The sequence below is a fragment of the Lampetra planeri genome, unplaced genomic scaffold, assembly GCF_965212315.1.
Source record: "Lampetra planeri unplaced genomic scaffold, kcLamPlan1.2.h2 scaffold_544, whole genome shotgun sequence".
NCBI lineage: Eukaryota > Metazoa > Chordata > Hyperoartia > Petromyzontiformes > Petromyzontidae > Lampetra > Lampetra planeri.
In genome coordinates, this window is record NW_027615367.1 from 2,594 (window position 1) to 22,131 (window position 19,538).

General features: G+C 56.8%; 1 protein-coding gene across 1 annotated transcript in view; it reads right to left on the reverse strand.

The window, feature by feature from the left end:
• Positions 1–1,088: 1,088 nt before the first annotated feature.
• The window catches only part of LOC144741433 (ras GTPase-activating protein nGAP-like), a gene marked incomplete at its 3' end in the record, with an annotated part of 29,911 nt that continues 11,461 nt past the window's right edge, over positions 1,089–19,538 (reverse strand). Inside the window, exons 4-13 of the mRNA XM_078623961.1 lie at positions 19,111–19,253; positions 11,948–12,158; positions 11,319–11,420; positions 9,689–10,025; positions 9,435–9,630; positions 9,276–9,387; positions 5,642–5,692; positions 5,464–5,563; positions 2,373–2,517; positions 1,089–1,353 (exon numbers count right to left, since the gene is read on the reverse strand). Coding sequence (XP_078480087.1) covers positions 1,089–1,353; positions 2,373–2,517; positions 5,464–5,563; positions 5,642–5,692; positions 9,276–9,387; positions 9,435–9,630; positions 9,689–10,025; positions 11,319–11,420; positions 11,948–12,158; positions 19,111–19,253 — 1,662 coding nt within the window. The remainder of the gene's footprint in view (positions 1,354–2,372; positions 2,518–5,463; positions 5,564–5,641; positions 5,693–9,275; positions 9,388–9,434; positions 9,631–9,688; positions 10,026–11,318; positions 11,421–11,947; positions 12,159–19,110; positions 19,254–19,538) is intronic.

A 19,538-nucleotide genomic window follows, 5' to 3' on the forward strand; every position in this document is an offset into this window, starting at 1 on the left:
TAGTGTATAATAGTGTAGTGTATAGTAGTGTAGTGTATAGTAGTGTAGTGTATAGTAGTGTAGTGTATAGTGTTGTAGTGTATAGTAGTGTATAGTAGTGTAGTGTATAGTAGTGAAGTGTATAGTAGTGTAGTGTATAGTAGTGTAGTGTATAGTAGTGTAGTGTATAGTAGTGTAGTGTATAGTAGTGTATAGTGTATAGTAGTGTGTAGTAGTGTATAGTGTTGTAGTGTATAGTGTAGTAGTGTATAGTGTATAGTAGTGTATAGTGTATAGTAGTGTATAGTGTTGTAGTGTATAGTGTATAGTGTTGTAGTGTATAGTGTATAGTAGTGTATAGTGTTGTAGTGTATAGTGTATAGTGTTGTAGTGTATAGTGTATAGTAGTGTATAGTGTTGTAGTGTATAGTGTTGTAGTGTATAGTGTTGTAGTGTATAGTAGTGTATAGTGTTGTAGTGTATAGTAGTGTATAGTGTATAGTAGTGTATAGTGTTGTAGTGTATAGTGTATAGTAGTGTGTAGTGTATAGTGTATAGTAGTGTAGTGTATAGTAGTGTATAGTGTATAGTAGTGTATAGTGTATAGTAGTGTAGTGTGTAGTAGTGTATAGTGTAGTGTATAGTGTATAGTAGTGTATAGTGTATAGTAGTGTATAGTGTTGTAGTGTATAGTAGTGTATAGTGTATAGTAGTGTATAGTGTATAGTAGTGTAGTGTGTAGTAGTGTATAGTGTAGTGTATAGTGTAGTGTATAGTGGTGTAGTGTATAGTAGTGTAGTGTATAGTGTAGTGTATAGTAGTGTAGTGTATAGTAGTGTAGTGTATAGTAGTGTAGTGTATAGTAGTGTAGTGTATAGTAGTGTAGTGTATAGTAGTGTATAGTAGTGTAGTGTATAGTAGTGTAGTGTATAGTAGTGTAGTGTATAGTAGTGTATAGTAGTGTAGTGTATAGTAGTGTAGTGTATAGTAGTGTAGTGTATAGTAGTGTAGTGTATAGTAGTGTAGTGTATAGTAGTGTAGTGTATAGTGTATAGATGCACTCACATAACCCCCCCCCCACGTACCACCCCCAAGTCACCCCCCCCCACCCACCTGCTGAAGGCGGCCACCTTCTGCAGCACGGTGGCGATGAGCGCCAGCGTGCGCTCCGTCCGCTCTCCGGGCGGCTCCAGCGCCAGCCCCGAGAGCGCCGGCGAGGCGACGGCCGGGCACAGGAAGTGGCGGAAGAGCGCCGCCGCCACGAGCCGCTCGGCCAGCGGCACGCCGGACCCCTCGGGGGGGGGGCGGGGGCCGCGGACGTCGCACCGCTGGCGCCAGGCGGAGAAGAGTTCCTTGAGCTCGCGCGGGAACTCGCTGGGGGCGCGGGGAGATAGACACAGAGATACACACAGAGATATATACAGAGATACACACAGAGATGTACACAGAGACACGCGGAGATACACACAGAGACACGCGGAGATACACACAGAGACACACACAGAGATACACAGAGATACACACAGAGACACACACAGAGATATACATAGATGTACATAGAGATACACACAAAGATATACACACAGAGATATACACAGATACACGCGGAGATACACACAGAGATATACACAGAGATGTGCACAGAGATGTGTACAGAGATGTACATAGACATAGACACACAGAGATACACACAGAGACACACACAGAGACAAAGATCACCCATGTAGCCTTAACAGACTGTAGGGACAAGGGCTGTTAGCGAGCACCTATGAAGGCCGGAACGGCACACGAGGGGCTGGGTGGCCAGCACCACGCCCGACCGCCTTTGTCTCTCTAGCAGTGATGTTTACACACTGCACCAGGTACTCATTTGAGGCTGAGTCGACCTAGGGGAGGCCCAGGACCGGTTCAGATAATCGTCACTGGTGTTGGCCGTGAGTGGGAATCGAACCCGGGTCGCCAGGTTAATAGCGCAGTGCGCTAACCGCTACACTACCGCTCCTAAAACAATTATAGATACACACAGAGACACACACACACACATAGACACACAGAGACACACACAGAGACACTCACAGATACACACACAGAGACACACACAGAGACACACACAGAGACACACACACATAGACACACAGAGACACACACAGAGACACTCACAGAGACACACACAGATACACACACAGAGACACACACAGAGACACACACAGACACACACAGAGACACTCACAGAGACTCACACAGAGACACACACAGAGACACACACAGAGACACACACACAGACACACACAGAGACACACACAGAGACACACACAGAGACACACACACAGACACACAGACTCACACAGATTCACACAGAGGTGTGGTGTGGTGCAGAGCGGTGTGACGCTCACCAGCACGAGTTGACGATCTTGCAGAAGGCCAGCTCGCAGCACATGGTGAGGTTGCTGCGATTGTCACGGAGCTCGGAGCCGGAGCAGCGGGCCGGGTCCACCTCACAGGCCTCCTCCGACTCGTAGAGCGCTCGCACAAACTCACCTGCACCGCAACACACCACACACCATAACACACCGTCACACACCGTCACACACCACACGCACAAACTCACCTGCACCGCAACACACCACACACCATAACACACCGTCACACACCGTCACACACCACACGCACAAACTCACCTGCACCGCAACACACCACACACCATAACACACCGTCACACACCGTCACACACCACACGCACAAACTCACCTGCACCGCAACACACCACACACCATAACACACCGTCACACACCACACACACCACACGCACAAACTCACCTGCACCGCAACACACCACACACCATAACACACCGTGACACACCGTCACACACCACACGCACAAACTCACCTGCACACACCGCACAACGTAACACAACATAACACACCGTGACACACCACACGCACAAACTCCACTGCACCGCACAACGTAACACACCGCACCGCACCGCACCACACACACCGTAACAGACCACACACCACACGCACCGTAACACCCCGTAACACACGCACCGTAACACACGCACCGTAACACACCACACGCACCGTAACACACCACACCGTAACACACCACACCGTAACACACGCACCGTAACACACCACACCGTAACACACCACACGCACCGTAACACACCACACCGTAACACACCACACGCACCGTAACACACCACACCGTAACACACCACACCGTAACACACGCACCGTAACACACCACACACCGTAACACACCGTAACACACCACACACCGTAACACACCACACCACACCGTAACACACCGTAACACACACACACCACACTGTAACACACCGTAACACACCACACAACACACCGTAACACACCGTAACACACCACACGCACCGTAACACACACACACCACACTGTAACACACCGTAACACACCACACACCACACCGTAACACACCGTAACACACCACACCACACTGTAACACACCGTAACACACACACACCACACTGTAACACACCGTAACACACCACACAACACACCGTAACACACCGTAACACACCACACCACACTGTAACACACCGTAACACACCACACACCACACTGTAACACACCGTAACACACCACACAACACACCGTAACACACCGTAACACACCACACCACACTGTAACACACCGTAACACACCACACACCACACTGTAACACACCGTAACACACCACACAACACACCGTAACACACCGTAACACACCACACCACACTGTAACACACCGTAACACACCACACACCGTAACACACACCACACCACACCGTAATACACCGTAACACACACCGCACCGCACCGTAACACACCGTAACACACACCACACCACACCGTAATACACCGTAACACACACCACCACACACCGTAGCACACCGTAACACACCACACACCGTAACACACCGTAACACACACCACCACACACCACACACCGTAACACACCGTAACACACACCGCACCGCACCGTAACACACCACACACCGTAACACACCGTAACACACACCGTAACACACCACACACCGTAACACACCACACACCAAACCACACCGTAACACACCGCACACCGTAACACACCATAACATACACACCGTAACACACCACACACCGTAACACACGCACCATAACATACCGTAACACAACACACACACCGTAACACACCGTACACACGGTAACACACCACAACGTAACACACCACACACCACACCGTAACACCGTAACACACCACAACGCAACCATAACACACCGTAACACACCACACACACCACACCACACCGTAACACACCGCACCGTAACACACCACACCACACCATAACACACCGTAACACACCGTAACACACACACCGCACCATAACACACGCATCGTAACACACACACCGTAACACACCACACCACACGCACCACACCACACGCACCGCACGCACCCCACCATATACACCACACACACCGCATCCACCGCACACACCACACCCACACAGACCACACCACCCCACACCGCACCGCACACACCACACACACCACATCACACTCACCACACCGCACCGCACACACCACACACACCACATCACACTCACCACACCGCACCGTACACAACACCGTACCGGACCACACCGCATACACCACACACATCACACCACACCACACACACCACACACACCACATCACACACATCACACCACACCACACACATCACACCACACCACACACACCACACACACCACATCACACGCACCACACCACACCACACACACCACATCACACGCACCACACCACACCGCACACACCACACCCACCGCACGCACCGCACCCACACACCGCACCACACGCACCACACCACACCGCACCTTAACCTCCGTGACTACCTTGACCCCCGGCAGCGCCTCCTTGAGCCCCCCCCACGACCCCCACGAGGACCCCTCTCGAAGCTCCCCACAACTAACCCCCCTCACTCCACCTTCACTCCTTGACCCCCATTTGACCTCCCCGTGACCTCTTCACGACCCCCTTGACCCCCCTTGACCTCCCCCACGACCCCCACGATCTCCCCACGACCCCACCGTGAACTCCCTACAACCCCGTTGACCCCTCCTTCGACCTCTACATGACCTCTCCTTGACCTCCCTTGACCTCCTTCACGACCCCAATGATCTCCCCACGACCCCACCGTGACCTCCCTACGACCCCCTTGAACCCCCTTGACCTCCGCCACGACCCCCACGATCTCCCCACGACCCCGTGATTTCCTTACGACCCCCTTGAACCCCTCTTGACCCCATTTGACCTCCCATTGACCTACTTGACCTCCGCCACAACCCCCACGAACTCCCCACGACCCCACCGTGACCTCCCTACGACCCCCTTGAACCCCCTTGACCCCACTTGACCTCCCGTTGACCTCCCCTTGACCTCCCTTGACCTCCCGTTGACCTCGCCATGCGTCCCGCGTCCTACCGAGTGCGTGCTGCAGGAAGTGCTGCCCCACCAGCTTCAGGAACTCCTCCGTGGCTCTCGCCGCCAGGGAGTTCTCGCGCAGCGGCGGCGGCTCAAACTCCTCGTCCACCGACGCCGACGCCGCCGGGGTCACCGCCGGGGTCACCGACACCGCCGCCGCCACCGGAGACTCGCCGGCGCGGCAGCCGCGGCGATCCAGCTCACTCATCACCAGCTCGGTGAGGAAGTCCTGCGGAACGTCGAAACCACCGTCATCACCACTACTAACGTGAACACCACCACCACCACCACAACCACCACAACCACCACCACCACCGTCACCACCACCGTCACCACCACCGTCACTACCGTCACCACCACCACTACTACCGTCATCAATGTCATCACCACCACCATCAACAACAACCGCCATTCACCACTAAGTGGCGGTGACGTCACCACGACGCTTGTGCCAGGCCATGTGTACCTTGAGGCCACGTGAAGTGTCGAACGCCCGCTGGCAGGAGGTAACGGGGCAGACCCAGCAGGTGCCATGGGTCGACTGACTGAGATGACCGAGATGACTGGTTGATGCACCATCTGTGCTCCCTATTGTGCCAACTTGCTGTGCTTTAAGCCACCCGGCACTCCGCTCGTTGTTGTGAGCATCGATTCTCCGCCCTCTGTTGTTGTTGGAGGGCGACTGCCTCCAACTGCCCAGTAGCGTCCTTCACGAGCCTCCTCCACTGAGGCCGATCTTGACACCGCTGGTACCAGTCACTCCATCTCTTCTCTAGCCCGTGCTGCGCCCATTTAGCCTCCTCGATCTAGCCGAACAAAAGCTGTTTAAGCATGCGGTGGCTGGGCATGCGGGCTACATGACCCAGCCTTGCCTGCCCGGAGGAGCTCACTGATGGGACTTTGCCCAGATCTTTCAAGGATTGTGAGCTCCTCACACAATCCAGCCTGGTTAAACCCAGGATGGATCGTAGGCAGGCCAGCCTAAATGTTTCCAACCGGCGAAGATGCTCCACTAGGGGGGTCCACGTTTCGCAAGCGTAGAGAAGGGAGGGAATGACCGTGGCCGAGAAGACCTGAAGCTTCGTGCGGAGCGACAGACCAGGTAGCATCCACACAGTGTTACGCAACCGATAAAAAAATATTGCCGCTTGACTGATTCGGAATGAGACCTCTGTTGTTAAACTGGAGCCGGTCATAAGCACACTGCCCAGGTATGGGAAACTCTCCACTCTCTCCACTACTGCCCCATCACCGATTGGGAGTTGTGGGGGTGGAGTGTCCGATGGTACAAAATACCCAGGCAGGTGCTTAGTTTTGGTGGGGCTGATGGTAAGGCCCCACCTCTTAGTGGCACGCTCCAGTCTCAGCAGCAGCGTCTCCAACTCCTCCTCTGAATGAGCAGCTATTACCAAATCATCGGCATACATAACGTGGTTGACCAATAGGGAGCCATCCGTTGATCGCACCCGGGCGTCGATCAGCCTCCGATTATATCTGTACCAAATGGAAATTCCCCCGGTACAGCTATTGAAGGCTTCACGAACTACGCGGTCAAAATAGATGTTAAATAATGTGGGAGCCAGAGGACATCCCTGTCGCACCCCAAGGTGTACAGGGAAAGGCTCTGACTCCCGGCCACGTAGTTTTACCCGGGCCCGCTCACCATCATGAAGGTCCTTAATGATCGTGAGCAGAGGGTCAGGGACTCCGAAAGCACGAAGAACAACCCAGAGCCCAGGCCTACTGATGGTATCATAGACCTTGACCAGGTCAATAAAGCAGAGATGTAGGTCTTGTTGGAATTCCCTACACCTCTGCTGTAGCAGACGGACAGAAAATATGGCATCTGTGCAGGACCGCCCTTTCCTGAAACCGCATTGGGGCTCCGCAAGCCTCTCCTCAGCGTGCCTAGCAAGGCGATGTTGAATAATCCTTGCCAAGACCTTTCCCGGCACACTGAGGAGTGAGATGCCCCTGTAGTTGTTACAGTCTGTGCGGTCCTCCTTCTTAAAGAGGGGGACCACCAGGGCATCCTTCCAATCCTGCGGAACCCGTCCAGTGGTCCAGACTGTTGTTATGATGTTATATAGGGCAGTCTGCGCACAAACGCCACCCTCCCTCAGCATTTTGCTTGGGAGATCATCTCTGCCTGGTGCCTTTCCTGGTCTCAGATTCCAGATCGCCTTCAGTACTTTCTCAACAGATGGCACCTCAGCCAGCCACTCACAGGGGGTGACCTCTTCCAATATTTGAGGCACCGCAGCCTCAGCAGGGTTATCCCCACTTTGTGCCATGATGTTTTCCTGGCTGAGAGATTTCCCCTCCCCCAGGACCTCACAGAAATGCTCAGCAAATCTGCAAACCTGTTCCTGGGGGGTCGGAGATTGGATCACCGTTTTTTCCCCTAATGATGGTAATAGGTGTGGCGCTGCAGGTTACTTTTTTGATGGAGGTAAATAGTAATTTGTGATCGCGGGCCACTGAGGCAGACTCCATTTCCTCAGCAACCCGCGACCACCACTCATCCTTGCAGCGCCTTATGGCTCTCCAAACCTCCGAACGAAGGCTGCGGTAAACCTCCTCATTCTCTGACGTGGGATGCTGTAGCCGATGAGAGTGGGCCTGTCGCTTTTTCTCAGCCAGCCTGAACACCTTCTCTGTCAGCCAGGGTTTCTGGGAAGGTCTGGACCGCGTACCCAAAGCAGCCATTGCAGCTGCATGAGTCACAGTCTTAAACCTCGCCCATTTACCCTCGACATCAGGAGGAGTGGGGGACGCTGCCAACCCCAGCTGCAAGCGATGATGAAATTCTCGCTTACAACTTTCATCAGCTAACTGAGACCAGGCCACTGTGGGTTTGAATGGTGTCCTGGGTGTAAACCCACCACAGGAGTGGAAGAATGGCAGGCGCATCTTACAGATGACTAGTCGATGGTCAGAGGGCAGATCAGCTCCACGGTAGGTCCTGGTGTCAAGGACATGGGCTCGCATCCGCTGGTCCGTCACTATGTAGTCCAGCAGATGTTCTTGCTTGGACCCGGCATGCGTCCATGATGTTGTGTGGATGTGCCGATGCCGGAAGAGCGTGTTGGTAATTACAAGCCCATGGGCTGCACAAATCTCTAGCAGCCTGCTACCGTTGTTATTGAGCTGATTTGGCCCATGCCTTCCAATCACTCCAGACCAGGTGCCAGCATCAAGACCAACTCAGGCATTGAAGTCACCCAACAAGATGACTCTGTCCCGAGTGGCCACTTTAGCCAGCACCTGTGACAGGAGGTCATAGAAGGCATCTGACTCATCGACTTTGCCTGCATCCCTCCACGGATGTTCGTCTTCGGTGGGGGCATAAGTAACCACGACCACCACTCCTTGCCTCCGGTTGAGGGGAAGGCGAGCCCAAAGTAGCCTGGGGCTTGCAGCTTCCCACACCTCACCGCCATGCTCCCACGCCCCCTTCATTGTTTAGTTCAGAAGAAGAGCCACACCCTGTTGTTTGGCAGTCTCCTGCCCCGAGTGGAGGACTGTCCACCCCTCATGGTGGCAGGAGCCAGAGCCGGTCCACCGGACCTCTTGAATGCCACAGAGATCCACGCGGTACCGGTCCAGCTCCTGACAAAGGAGTGGCAGCCTCTCCTCCGCAGTGACCGTTCGAACATTCTACACCCACACACCCCCACACACCCACCCACACACCCACACACCCACACAACCCACCCACACACCCACCCCCCACCCACCCCTACCCACACACACCCACACACCCCCACCCACCCCCACACCCCCACCCCCCCCCCACCCCCCCCACCCACCCTGGCCTTCCCCGTGCTGTGCAGCACGTGCACCAGCGCCCTGGCCACCTCTCCTCGCGCTCGCGCCCCGAGACGCGGCTCCAGGGCGCGGCAGAGCGCCGCCGCCCCCCCCCCCGGCCCCCCCCCCCGCCGGCGCCGCCGGCGGCACCGCCACCGCCCGTCAGGAACTCGGCGAAGGGCTTGTAGCGCTCCAGCGGCAGCAGCACGGCGCTCTCCACGCGCCAGCGCAGACGCAGCGCCGGCACCGCCGCCCGGCCCCGCCCCGGCGTGGGGGCGCTCACGGGGTACCACTTCTCCACCAGTTGCCTAGCGACGCCGGCGTTCACCGCGATGTTCACCAGCCCCACGTAGTCGGCGGGGGCGGCGGCGTCACCGGCACCGGCGGCGTCGCCGCCGCCCCCCCCCCACCCCAAACTTGTCCTTCTTTTTCTTCTTCTTCTTGGCGGCGCCGGGGACGGCGGCGGCGTCACGGTAAACGTGCACCGTGAGGTCGCGTGGTGCCGCCGCCAGCGCCGGCAGCAGGAAGTGCTCCCCCCAGCGGGGACCCTCGGCGGCACCGGCGGCGCCGGTGGCGGCACCGGCGGGGCGGCTGGCGGTGCGGGCGCACAGACGGTCGTCCACGCAGACCTCGCAGAAGTAGCGACGGGGCCCACGGCCACCGCCACCACCAGCAGCAGCAGCGGCAGGGGCCAAGTCCCTCGCCTCCAACAGCCAGAGACGCAGGGAGGTCTCCACGCGGCGGCAGTTGTCCTGGGCGTGGTGGTGGTGGTGAGTGGTGGTGGTAGTGGTTGGGAGTGGTGGTGGTGGTGAGGGGTGGTGGTGAGTGGTGGTGAGTGGTGGTGAGTGGTGGTGGTGGTGAGTGGTGAGTGGTGGTGGTGGTGAGTGGTGAGTGGTGGTGGTGGTGAGTGGTGAGTGGTGAGTGGTGGTGGTGGTGAGTGGTGAGTGGTGGTGGTGGTGAGTGGTGGTGAGTGGTGGTGGTGAGTGGTGGTGGTGAGTGGTGGTGGTGAGTGGTGGTGGTGAGTGGTGGTGGTGAGTGGTGGTGGCGAGTGGTGGTGGCAAGTGGTGGTGAGTGGTGGTGAGTGGTGGTGGTGAGTGGTGGTAACGGTGGTGTGAATGAGTTCGAAATGATGGTGATGATAATGGCAGTGGTGGTGACAGTAGTGATGGTGGTAACAATGGAGGTGATGGTGGTGGTGGTGACAATGGAGACGGTGGTGGTGATGATGATGGTGGTGACGGTCGTGGTGGTGGTGACGATGGAGACGGTGGTGGTGTTGGTGACGGTAGTGATGGTGGTAACAACAGAGGTGGTGGTGTTGGTGATGGAGGTGGTGGTGATGATGAAAGTTGCACAAATTAGACATCACCACTTGTACACGCCGGCTGTCTTTGCCAATATCCAGAATATGACGATCACCATGGGAGAGATCGAGCGGTGGGTACGATGTGCCAACACCGCTGTGGGTGAGTGTGTGGGTGAGTGTGTGGGTGAGTGTGTGGGTGAGGCTGTGAGTGGGTCTGTTGATGAGTGGGTGAGTGAGTGGCTGGGTGAGTGTGTGGGTGAGTGAGTATGTGGGTGAGTGAGTGAGTGAGTGGGTGAGTGAGTGTGAGTAAGTGTGTGGGTGGGTGAGTGAATGGGTGGGTGAGTGGGTGGGTGAGTGAGTGAGTGAGTGGGTGAGTGAGTGAGTGGGTGAGCGAGCGAGCGGGCGAGTGAGTGGGTGAGTGAGTAACTGAGTGGGTGAGTGGGTGAGTGAGTAACTGAGTGGGTGGGTGAGTGGGTGAGTGGGTGGGTGAGTGAGTGTGTGAGTGGGTGAGTGAGTGAGTGAGCGAGCGGGTATGTGAGTGGTGAGTGAGCGGGTGAGCGAGCGGGTGAGCGAGCGGGTGAGTGAGTGAGTGAGTGAGTGAGCGAGCGGGTGAGTGAGTGAATGAGCGAGCGGGTGTGTGAGTGGTGAGTGAGCGGGTGAGCGAGCGGGTGAGCGAGCGGGTGAGTGAGTGAGTGAGCGGGTGAGCGAGCGGGTGAGTGAGCGAGTGGTGAGGACGTACCTTGTTTGGCTGGACGGCTCGTCGCAAGTTCTCCATCCAGCGGTCTCGTTCAGCCGCAGAGCGGCAGCAGAACACCTTGCTGCTGGCGCCAGCCGTGATCACCTGCAGCACACGCACAGTTCACCATCACTAGCACTAACACTAACTAGCACTAACTAGCACTAACTAGCACTAACTAGCACTAACACTAGCACCATCACTAACTAGCACTATCACTAACCAGAATTATTTGCTGATGGCATGCGTGTGTGTGCGTGTGTGTATCGGTGTGTGTGTGTGAGTATGTGTGTGCGTGTGAGTGTGTGTGTGTCTGCGTGTGAGTGTGTGTGTGCGTGTGAGTGTGTGTGTGTGTCTGCGTGTGAGTGTGTGTGTGTGTGTCTGCGGGTGAGTGTGCGTGCGTGTGTGTGAGTGTGTGAATGAGTGTGTGTGTGTGCGTGTGTGTGTGTGAATGAGTGTGTGTGCGTGTGAGTGTGTGAATGAGTGTGTGTGCGTGTGAGTGTGTGAATGAGTGTGTGTGCGTGTGAGTGTGTGCGCGTGTGTGTGTGAATGAGTGTGTGTGTGTGAATGAGTGAGTGTGTGTGTGTGCGTGTGTGTGAATGTGTGTGTGTGATGCTGTGTGTGCGTGGAACCTCAAAGCAGTGATCCTGCCCCAGAATGCTGCTGTGGAGTGGCTTGATGAGCGCTGGCTCCCCACCGCCCCCATCACCATCACCACCACCATCACCACCATCACCTGCTGCTGCTGCTGGTGCAGCCGTCAGGCTGAGGGTCTCCACGCGGCTGGGACTCAGCAGAGACTCGTGCGAGTGAGACTCGGTGAGTCGCGACATCGCCAGCGGCCTGCCCCGCACACAACGCACGCAGGGCACAGACAAAGATCCCCCGCGTAGCCTTCAACACGATGCAGGGGCAAGGGCTGTTAGCGAGTAGCACTAACACACACACAATACACACACACACAGTACACACGCACACAGTACACACACAGTACACACACATAGTACACACACACAGTACACACACACAGTACCCATACATAGTACACACACACACAGTACACACGCACCACACACACACACATAGTACACACACACAGTACACACACACCACACACACATACAGAACACACACAGTACACACACACCACACACACACACCACACACACACAGTATACACACACACACAGTACACACACACAGTACACACAGTACACACACACAGTACACACGCACCACACACACACACACAGTACACACACACAGTACACATGTAGAGGAGTAGAGGAGAGTAGTGGCGTCGTGTGCGCTGTCCAGTGCGATGACGTCACGGGACGTGGGGTCACGCACACTGGACAGTGCACATGACGTCACGTCTCCTAGGGTACTTAAGGGATACCCCGTGGGAACGGGTAGAGTAAGCAGGGTGAAGAGGGAACCAGGGGTAGAGAGAGGGATCGAGTAGTGAGTCTGGGGAGAAGCCGGTGGTAGCCGGGACCCGGTGATGGTCCCCATGGAGACGAGCTGGCACTCCCCGCCACCGCCAGAGACGGAGAGCGTCCCCGCAGCCCTGCTGCAGCAGGTCCTGCAGGCGGTGGAGCAGCTGACCGTCAGGTTGGCCGAGGTGGAGGCGCGGACGCAGCCGACCGGCCCGCACACGGGACGGGAGCAACCGTCAACCGCCATCGTTGAAACCGCCGCCATTTTCCCGGTTCCCCGACGTCGCGCCGTTTGTCGCGAAAGGGGGCGACTGGTCGGCCTTCCAGGACTGGTTCGACGCGGCATACATGTCGGTCGGCTGGTCCATGGAGGAGGCCTTGCCGGCGCTTCCGACCTGCTTGGGCTCTGCAGGCCTTCAAGTCCATCCATCTGGCCAATCGGGCTACGCTCCCGGCGGCCTATATCCAAATGGCCAATGTTTTTGAGCCGCCGTCCTGCGCGCAGCTAAAGTTCTCGCTGCGGCGGCGGGAGGAGGGGGAACTGCCGCTGGCCTTCCGCTGCTCGCTCCTGGCCCTGGCGCAGGCTGCATACCCTGACCTGTACGGCAGGGCACTTGATTCTATGGCCTTGGGGAAGCTGCTTGACCTGGCAAGGGAGCTAGGAATTGCTCTGTCGATCAACAATGATCGGCAGATCACATCCTTGGCGGTCGCCGAAAACATTCAGGCGCACCTCTCCCTCCGCCAACAGCCTCGGATGGTGGCGTGTGCGGGGGTCCCGGCGTCGGACGGGGGGGCCGCCTCTCAGGGGGTGGACACCCTTGCGGCCCTGGCGATGCCCGATTGTCAAGGAAGGGGGGCGGGTGGTCGCCGTCCGGAGCAGCGGGGGTGGCCGAGACCTTCCTGTCCGCAGGAGGCGGCCACGGTGGCCTGCGTCCGCTGTGGTCAGCGGGGCCACATTGAGCGGGGCTGCCGGAATGCCCCGGGGGCCTTTAGAAAAGGGGCTCCACCTTCTCCCGGACCCTCGTTGGCATCGGGTCCAGGGCTTCAGGCGAGTCGCGACGCATCATCTGCGCGGTCGCTCCCTTCACCTCATGCATCTAGCGGGGCTAGGGCCCATCGTCATGGGGTTGTCCTCGAAGGGTCGGGTGCACCATCGTCATCACCCCCTCAATGGCCCAGACAGACCTGCCACTGGGATGCGCTTGCGCATCGGATGGTGGCGGCAGCTGCCGGCTCCTCAGCGGTGGCAGGATATGTGCAAGGGGTGCACGTTCGCCTCCTGGTGGATACGGGGGCGTCGGCCACCATTATTTCTGAGGCCATTTTCGGGCTGCTACCCCGCAGCATTGTAGCGTCGGTTCGGGTTGACGAGATTGAGTTGGCCGGGCCTATTTTGGTCTCCAGGACCTTGGCAGTGCCATGCCTCTTGGGGACCGACTTTTTGTCTAGGATGCCCATCCGAATTCTCGTTGACTAGGGCTGTGTGGAAATGCCGTCAGGGAGGCGGCTGCAATTTCTACAATCGCCTACCGTCCTGTCTCCCTTGGTCGCCGGTATACGGGCCTTGAATAAAGCGCCGGTGACCGAACTGCCGGCGTCACAAATCCTGCTACCCCTTAGGTTGCGCAAACCGCTCGAAATGGGCTCCATGGAGACGGGTATCCTCCTGTCCCCGTCAAGCTACTTTTCAAGGACGAAGGGGTTGGTGGGCACCTTGACAGCCGTGTCGGGGGGCCAAGACCTTTTTTGGCAGGTCCTCACTCAATTCGGGACCCGTGCCGGTCGTAGTCCCGGCCGGCCACGTCCTGGCGCACGCGACCCCGGCTCCTCCACCCGAGAGCGCTGCCCCGGATGGAGGGGTCGTGGCGGGCGTGATGCGCACGGGGGACCCCGACGCATCATGGATCGCCATATTGTGCGACGAGAATGCCTCGCTGTCCTCCGGGGAACGTCGGCAACTCCCCGACCTCATCGAGCGGTTCACCGATGTGTTCAGCCAAAGTAAATTTGATCTGGGTCGCACTACTCTTTTGGACCACCACATAGACACGGGCGGCGCGGCCCCTATTCGACTTAATTCCCACCGCTTTAGCCCAGCGGAAAAAGATCATGTCCGCTCGGCTGTCGACGAAATGTTGGCGGCGGACATCATCTCCCCATCTACTAGCCCAGGGGTCGGCAACCTACGGCTCCGGAGCCGCATGCAGCTCTTTACGGGCTGCTTCTTGACAATATGTACGTATGTACAGTATGTACTCAGATGCATTGCGGCTCTTGAAATACTGAATTTTGTACCGAATTGGAAAGAAATGGCTCTTCTTGTTATTTTGGTTGCCGACCCCTGTGCTAGCCCTTGGGGTGCCCCCGTTGTGCTAGTCAAGAAATGGGACGCGAGTCTCCGGTTCTGCGCCGATTTCCATAGATTGAACAAGATCCCGGTGGCTGATGCATATCCATTGCTTCACATGGATGATTCCCTGGACGCCCTCTCGGGCGCGCGGTTCTTTTTGACTTCAGATTTGCTCTCCGGCTTTTGGCAATTGCCACTGGATGAGGCCTCTAGACCCAAGACAGCGTTCCGCACGCCCCAGGGGTTGTTCGAGTTCAATCAGCTTCCTATGGGTCTCCATTCGGCCCCGGCCACCTTCCAGCATCTCATGGAGATGGTCTTGGCGGGGCTGCAGTGGGAGTCTTGTCTAATCTACTTGGATGACGTTATTGTTTTTGGCCGTACGTTTGGTGAGCACTTGCAACGCCTTGAGGCGGTGTTCGTCAAAGTGCGTGCTGCTGGCTTGAAATTCAAACCCCAGAAATGACACTTGCTACAACCATCGGTGAAGTATTTGAGACACATTGTTAGCATGTCAGGTGTCGCCACGGACCCGGATAAAACGGCTTGTGTCCGGACGTGGCCGACTCCCACATCTGTCGCGGAGGTGCGTAGCTTCGTTGGCTTCGCATCGTACTATCGCCGGTTTGTCCGCGATTTTGCCAATTGCGAAGCCGCTGCACACACTCTCCGCCAAACGCCAAAGATTTCACTGGGGCGCGGAAGAGGAGGCGGCTTTTGCGGTGCTTCGCACGGCCTTGGCGGATGCGCCGTCCTTGGGGTACCCGGATTTTTCGAAACCCTTCCTGCTCGATACCGATGCCAGCGACATGGGCATTGGGGCTGTCCTGGCCCAGGTGGTCGATGGGGTTGAGAGGGTGGTAGCCTATGGCACTCGCGTTCTGTCCCCGACGGAACAGCGATAGTGTGACCCGGAGGGAGCTTTTGGCCATAGTTTATTTTGTCCAGTTGTATAGACCCTATTTGTACGGTAGGCTGTTTACGGTCCGAACCGACCACGCGGCCCTGCAATATTCGCTGAGGATTAGTCAGCCCTCGGGTCAGCTGTCTCGCTGGCTTGAAGTGCTCCAGGATTACCCCTTTGATGTAATCCACAGGAAGGGGACACAGCATGGAAATGCTGATGATTTATCCAGATTGCCGGCAGGCGGCGGGTGTGCTTGCGCCCTGGGCTCTAGCTGTTGCAAGGCCCCAGGGGACGTCGCGGCCCAGTTGGTCGCGTCGGCCGAGGCGGCCACCCCTCCAGGTGCGGCGGCGCCCGCGGATTTCGGCCTTGGACTCCCCGGGGAGGTATGGTCCAGCTTGCAGATGGAGGATTCCTTTCTGCTGAAGCTACGGCGCCGCGTCGAGCATAAGACCCGGAGCTCATCTTCGTCGGCTGTCCCGGCGATCGCCGTGCATGACGGACTCCTCATGCCTTGGGATGCCCAATTGGAACGCTATTGTGTGGTTGTGCCCTCTAGCCTGCGTGGTAAATTAACCCGAGCCATTCACGAGAAGCTTATGCACCTTGGCTACCACAAGACCTTATTGACTATTACTGGCCGGGTGTTGAGGGTGACGTGGCACTGATTTTGAAGGGTTGCCACGACTGCGCGCGGAGGAAGGCCGAAGTTGTCGGGGACCGGGCCCCACTGCAGTCCATCCGGGTTTCTTGCGTTAATGAGCTCGTGGCGCTCGACATTTTGGGGCCATTTCCTGCATCCCAACGGGGCCACAAATACCTCTTGGTGGGCGTTGAGTACCTCACACGTTGGCCCATGGCATGGCCTTTGGTCGATCAGTCGGCCTCCTCTATCACCGAGGCCTTCGTTGACTGACCAGGGGCGGAATTTCTCGTCTAGGTTGCTCAACGAGGTGTGTGACCTCCTTGGCACCAAGAAAATCCGCACCTCACCCTACCACCCCCAGTCAGACGGGATGGTAGAGCGCTTGAACCGCACCCTTACGTCCATGATGTGCCACCAGGTGAACACGTCCCAGTCAGACTGGGACCTGTTCGTCCCGGGGGTCTTGGCGGCATATCGGTTGGCCCCTCATGCCTCCACGGGATTTTCGCCTTTTTATTTGATGTACGGTAGGGAACCGGAGCCCCCGGCGCACATCCAGATGGACGTTGGCTCCTCCAGGAAGGGGTCGGCGGTGCCGGCCCCTTTGAAAGTCGCACTTGACCGGCTGCGCGAGGCGCAACAGGCCGCTGCCGAGAAATCCGCCAGCCGGCAGGCAGCTAATGAGCGACTGCCCAAACACCAGGCAGCTGGCCTCCCGTGGGTAGCGGGTCAAAAAGCGTGGCTGCATTGTCCCCAGGTCCCCGTTGGCACATCGGCCAAATTGCATCGCCCTTGGCAGGGCCCCGTTGAGGTCGTGGAGGTCCGCCGGCCGCAATGCGTCCGGATTCGGTTCGGTCGCCGGCAGTGGATAGTGCACCCGTCCCGGCTCAAACGTTCCATCTACCCTGGGGGATCCACCCCCAATTCCGGAGCGGCCGGCGGATGATGTATCCGGCGTGCCTGACCGGCCGGGTCTCGTTGACGGAGGTGACGTACGGCCTGTGCGTGTGCCCCCAGGCCCCTCCCGAGTGAGGCCGACAGAGACCCCCCGGTCACCGGAGGCCACGGCGGTGGGCCTGTTGCCCGCTGACGGCCACCTGCACGGGTGGCAGACGCCGCACAGGGGAGCGGGCCAGCGGCGCATACCCACTCGAGGGGGATGCGGCTCCGGTGACGGCCCTGGTGGCCGTTCAGCGGGCCCAGCCCCTGGCACCCGTTCAGCGCTATCCGGCGGATGAGGCCTTCGGGCTCTATTGGTTTTGTTTGTTGTTGTTGTGGTTGTTGTTGCTGTTCTGCTTGAGGGGCCGTGCTGCCCTAAGGTTGAGTTGTCTAGCAGCTGGTTTTACCTTCAGGCACACGCACTCGTGATTGTTCGGTCTTCGGTCCGATGTGGGGCCCCGCTTGCGGGGTGATTGCAGCCGGTTCGGCTGTTTTTTTTTCACGGGGGGGGGGGGTGATGTAGAGGAGTAGAGGAGAGTAGTGGCGTCGTGTGCGCTGTCCAGTGCGATGACGTCACGGGACGTGGGGTCACGCGCGCTGGACAGTGCACATGACATCACGTCTCCTAAGGTACTTAAGGGATACCCCGTGATGTAAGCGGGGTCACTGTGGGAACGGGTAGAGTAAGCAGGGTGAAGAGGGAACCAGGGGTAGAGAGAGGGATCGAGTAGTGAGTCTGGGGAGAAGCCGGTGGTAGCCGTAGAGGTGCTTCTCTCTCCGCTCGGTGGAGTCGGCAGAGTCCACGATCCGACACGAGAGAGAGAGACCGGAGCTAGCCGGCAGGGACCCGGACTCAGAGTAGGACCCCTAGCCCCTGGGAGTTGTGTACCCTGCCGTGTAATATTGTAACAGCTTTAATAAACCCTGGCGGAAGCCCTTAACTTACCTCCGTCTACGAGTACGTCCGTCGGAACTTCTCTACACATACACACAGTACACACACACAGTACACACACACAGTACACACACAGTACACAAAGTACACACACTACACACACACACACACAGTACACACACAGTACATACACGGTACACACACAGTACACACACGGTACACACACAGTACACACACGGTACACACACACACGGTACACACACACACACGGTACACACACACAGTACACACACAGTACACAAAGTACACACACTACACATACACACACACAGTACACACACAGTACACACACACATAAAGTACACACATACACGTACACACACAGTACACACACAGTACACACACACATGGTACACACACACACATATTACACACAGTACACACACACACAGTACACACACACACAGTACACACACACACACACACGGTACACACACACACGGTACACACACACAGTACACACACACACAGTACACACACACAGTACACACACACACGGTACACACACACAATACACACACACAGTACACGGTACACACACACGAAACACACGACGCACCTCTCACTGTCGAAGGCACCACCACCGCCACTACCTCCACCACCGCCACCACCACCTCCCGTCAGCAGCCCGCGTAGGCCCAGGCTGCTGCGCTCCAACTTGCTGTGACTCTTCGTGCGCTTCAAGCGCTTGCTCAGGAAGCCCTGCAGACAACAACAACAACATCAACATCTTCATCATCAACAACATTTACCACAACAACAACGACATTAACCATGATAACATCATCAACAACAACATCGACAACAACAACATCAACATCATCAACCACAACAACAACGACATTAACCATGATAACATCATCAACAACAACATCATCAACATCATCATCATCAAACACAACAACAACATCAACAACCACAACAACATCAACCACAATAACAGCATCAACAACAACATCAACAATAACATAATCATCATCATCAACC